At 41.2% G+C, this 4509-nt stretch overlaps 1 protein-coding gene across 1 annotated transcript in view; it reads right to left on the minus strand.

The window, feature by feature from the left end:
* Positions 1–4509, minus strand: part of LOC122350596 (disabled homolog 2-interacting protein-like) — a 41121-nt gene that overhangs the window by 8919 nt on the left and 27693 nt on the right. The window contains exons 10-12 of the mRNA XM_043247223.1: positions 3750–3951; positions 2897–3075; positions 505–1393 (exon numbers count right to left, since the gene is read on the minus strand). Of these exons, the coding sequence (XP_043103158.1) occupies positions 505–1393; positions 2897–3075; positions 3750–3951 (1270 nt within the window). The remainder of the gene's footprint in view (positions 1–504; positions 1394–2896; positions 3076–3749; positions 3952–4509) is intronic.

The raw sequence follows: 4509 nt of genomic DNA on the forward strand, positions 1-4509 counted from the left end.
AAACTGTAACAAGTAAAAAAATGGCATTTTTAATGTGTATGATTTAGTAAAATTTAAAGTGCCAACATTAAGGATTTTTAAAAATGACCTTTCATGTAGTGTGTAATACAGCTTTAAGTGAATTAAAACATCCTGCAAAGTGCACACCGTATAAAGTTATTGTCTCTCACAAGAAAGAGTTGACTCTAAAACAAGTCATTTTTAAAACAAATCCAAAGCTGTTTTATGTTGAAGTCAACATAAAACATTAGCATATTGCCCACCCACTTGTTGATCTATTCACACTGATCTGAATGAAAATTCAGATTCATTCTTTGCCACTAGGTGCCGCTTTTAGAGCATTAAAAAGCTCACAAACTCTGCTTTAAATTAAATCAACCAATCAACGTAGGGGTTTGGAAAAATTAATTGTTAAACAAATTTTTTTGGGAGTCAATAAAAGTTTTGAACTTGTTGTTGGGATCCCAAACCTAAAAAACAAAAAAAAGTATAAAAATAACTCACTTGTTTGTGTAGGGTGCGCTGCTTGGATTCTGGACTGTCCCCTTTGGAGGAGGACGACTGCTGCCTCAGTCTGGTGCCGCTGCTTGGCCAATCAGGAGATGATGACATCATACTCCCACTGGAGGGCCGGGGGTATGGTGTGGTGTTGAGCATGTTGGGTGGAGTACGGCCCCTCGTGACGGCTGGAGGCGGCTGATCTATCCGGCGCTGCGGCCCTGCGCTGTTCTGCCGCGGTACGTTGGCTTGGTGTTGGGGCTCGGTGAGGGACAGCTGTCTACGGCTGAACTCTCCAGAACACCGGATGAACTCGTCCCCGCTGCTGCCCCCTCCGCCGCTGGCCCCCGTGCTGGACTGGCTCAGGAACGGGTGCTTTGACCCCACGGTAGCTGCGTCCTCTGCGTTACTCTGGGAGCTGATGGAGCTCTGGCATTCAGATCCAGAATCGGCCACCGCACGGGGCAGTCCGGCAGCCATCTGGTACACAGGGTTCTGGAAGGAGAGCGGGGCGAGCAGCTGGGATCTCCCCGGGGCGGTTTCTGTGCTCGGTGTGGTGGGGGTCTGACCTGCCCTCCTCAGGGTCGGGCCGCTGGGAGTGTTGCCCTTAATGGTGCGGGTGGTCCACACTCCTGTGCCCTGGCCCACGGAGGTCTGGCTGTCATTGATGGGGTCGCTGAAGGACGTGTTGGGAGCGCTCTCGAGAGAACGATTGTCCTGCAGGTCCACCATTGACAAGCTCTTGCTGCCGTTGGGGATCTGAACATCTGGCTCGTTGGCCTCCGAGTAACTGGAGCTGCGGGCGGGTGATGGCTGGATCACAGAATTCTTTGTGACGAAAAACAGATCCTTGTTTTCGGGGGTCGGTGATGGCAGCCGAGTGAAATCCACCAACCTGTCCAAATGGCAACGGGGGTCATCAAATCAAACTCATTGTTTGCCAGTCCAGCTCATTTGCATGGCTAATGGGTGTGTGTGTGTGTGTGTGTGCTGATTTGACAGACCACAGTCCAAACACTGCACTCAGAAAAAACATGCAAACTATGCTACATTAAAATGTGTTTGATTACTGCGCTAGAGAAAAACCACCCTGAGGAAAAGGATGAAGAAAAGGAAAGTATGAACAATGTCTTGCTTTGGTGCTCTTTAGTCTTTAGTTTCTAATGGAGAAACTGGCCGTGTTAACTGCATGCATTGTATCGCCAGTTTCTATATTTACAACATTCAAAGTTTGGGTCAGTAAAGAGATAGTAAAAGAGAAAATAAAGGAGCACGCAACTTATGAAAATATTCATTTTCCAACTCCCCTGGTGTTAAAAGGTTGAGATGTAACGTTTTTGAATCCTTTCAGCCGATCTTTGGGTCTGGCGGGCGGGATTTTAGCTGTAGCTTAGCATAGATCATTGGATCCTGCTGCAACCATGGTACTGCAAAAAAATTCCTTGAGTATTACGCCAGAATGATTCTTGTATCAGCCCAGAAAGCCACAATTTTTTGTTTTCCGACTGACTTGGTAGACAGTGAAACTATAGAAGAGTCAAGTTTTAAATAGGAAAAATATCAAAACTCTTTGGTCATTTTTGAGTGAGATGCAACTGGTCTAATCAGATTTAACAATCTATGCTAAGCTGCAGCTAACAGCTATCGCCAGACCTGGAGATCGGCTGAATGCATTAAAAAAATTGTAAGACTCAACTGTTTAACTCTATAGGAGTTGTAAAATGAACATATTTTCAAAAAAGCGGTGTGTGCAAAGTTACAGTAAAGACATTTCTGCATTTGACAGATGCTTTGATTCAGATGCTTTTGAGGAGACTAATTGTGCATTCAAACAGTTTGCTTGTATATGGGAGAACTGAACCCATCTGAAAAAAAGATCTGAAAACTAACTACTAAAACATAAAGATATTATATGCAAGAAATTTTCAATCAGTCGAGCAGCAAGAGAAGATATCGCATTTTATAAGAGCTTTGCTTGGGACACATTTAACACCTTCATTTTTACCGTACTCCAGCACAGAATGATAAAGATTGTACTAGCTTGCAGTTTTCCCTCTCAGCCTAATTTGCATTTCACAGTGCCGTGTTTAAGACTCCAGCATAAATATATGAGCGCTTTAAAAGTATTTCCCTAATTTCACAGACTGCCACAGTAAATAGCCATCAACTCAAATCAGAATTAGAAGTCTTTGGAGATTTATGTTTTTTAAGTTTGTTCATTTTCAGTTAACTGGATCCCCATTTAGAATTAATGAAGTAATGCAAAACAAGACTATTTTAGCTTGCCATTTCAATTAGATATTTCTTACTACTTTTGGATAGACAATAATCTGCAATCTAGTCTAGGCCGAAACTGAAAAGTCTGGCTATGTAACACAATTTATTTCCCTCGACTTACCCTGTTATCTCACTGTCCATGACCATCTTCTGCAGACCGGTAGACAGACTGCTGCTGGGTAGAGTTGGGGAGCCCACACGCTCGGTGGGAGATGACATGGGGGCTCCGGTGGGATTCGTCAGGGCCGAATTCACGTCCCGCAGGATCCGTGCTAAAGGACCCAGCTTAGTGATAGTGCTCTACAATACACAATACAAAACTGTGAATGACTGGATTTATACTTGACAGAGCACTGTGAACTCAACTCAGGATGTACAGGATGTATATATTACTACAGAAAAAAAACTGAATAAATATTAGCATGTTATTCCAGTTGAAGCAGAAAATAAAAGGCTGTGATTTACAGTGATATTAACTTGTTAAATGGGTGCTGTTGGGTTCAACACAGGTGGAATGTTAGTCCTAAAAACCAAACCTTGGTCTAAATCCTTACATTTCTATTTATGGTGCAGAAATTCAGCCTAATGGCAATCTGAAACTATTTTATGGTTTCTAGTAACTTGGTGGACTTGGACTTGGTGGATATTGTCTAATAAATCTGACACTGTGTAATACAACTTTTTTTGGCAGTTTGATGTATTGCTTTTATCCAAAGTCGCTTTGGATAAAAGTGTCTGATTAATGTAAATGCAAATATCAGTTATTTCACATTTGAGATCACTAGCTTTGATTGTGGCTCACCCAGACAGATTTTATCTTAAATAAAAATCCATTCTCTTTAGATAATCACTTGATAAACTAAATTGAGCTCTTTGTAATTTTTCAGAATCTACTACCGATTTTTTTTTCATCTCAGATTACACTGAGATGTGATAATAAAAATAATTATATTCTTCAAATCGCAGACATTCACCTGGTCGAGTTGTGAGACGGCTTCTGAGAGGAGGGAATGGAGAGTGGATAGTTCACGGCCCAGGTCAACATAACCCTCGAAGCCTGCTGTGTTTGAGATGGTCTCCGGGTTGGAGATCTCCAGCAGGAAGCGCTGCATGTTGGTCCATTCGTGCTCCAAAAATTGATTCATGAAGGACATGTACTCCTCCTTGCTGCCAAACCTACAACAGAAAACACAGTCTACACAGTTTGCTCTGATGAACATGTACCATCCACAAGGGTTTATCAGTATGTTTAAAAAACTAACTGCAAGCACAGAAGTACAATGCATTAAAACTCATCAACATTTTTATTATCATTTCATATGTTATAGCTTAATGATGTAACCTTTTAGTGATATATATGTGACCCTGGACAACAAAACCAATCATAAGAGTCAGTTTTTGAATATTGAGATTTATACATCATCTGAATAAGTTGAACAAATAAGCATTTGTTAGGACAGGACAACGTTTGTCTGAGATACGACTATTTGAGGGTAGTCTGAGGGTGCAAGAAAATCTAAATATTAAGAAAAATTGCCTTTAAAGTTGTCAAAATTATGTCCTTCGCAATGCATTTGACCAAATATATCAATTATTACTTATTATTAAGATGAACTAACATTGAAGATAAACCTCTCTCATGCTATTTGTAAATCTAAGAAAGAAGAACCCCGCCCAAAAACTTTTATGTCTACGACCCATTTAAAAAAAACAAAAAAACAACTATGTTTACAT

This window comes from Puntigrus tetrazona, chromosome 8, assembly GCF_018831695.1.
Source record: "Puntigrus tetrazona isolate hp1 chromosome 8, ASM1883169v1, whole genome shotgun sequence".
Lineage (NCBI taxonomy): Eukaryota > Metazoa > Chordata > Actinopteri > Cypriniformes > Cyprinidae > Puntigrus > Puntigrus tetrazona.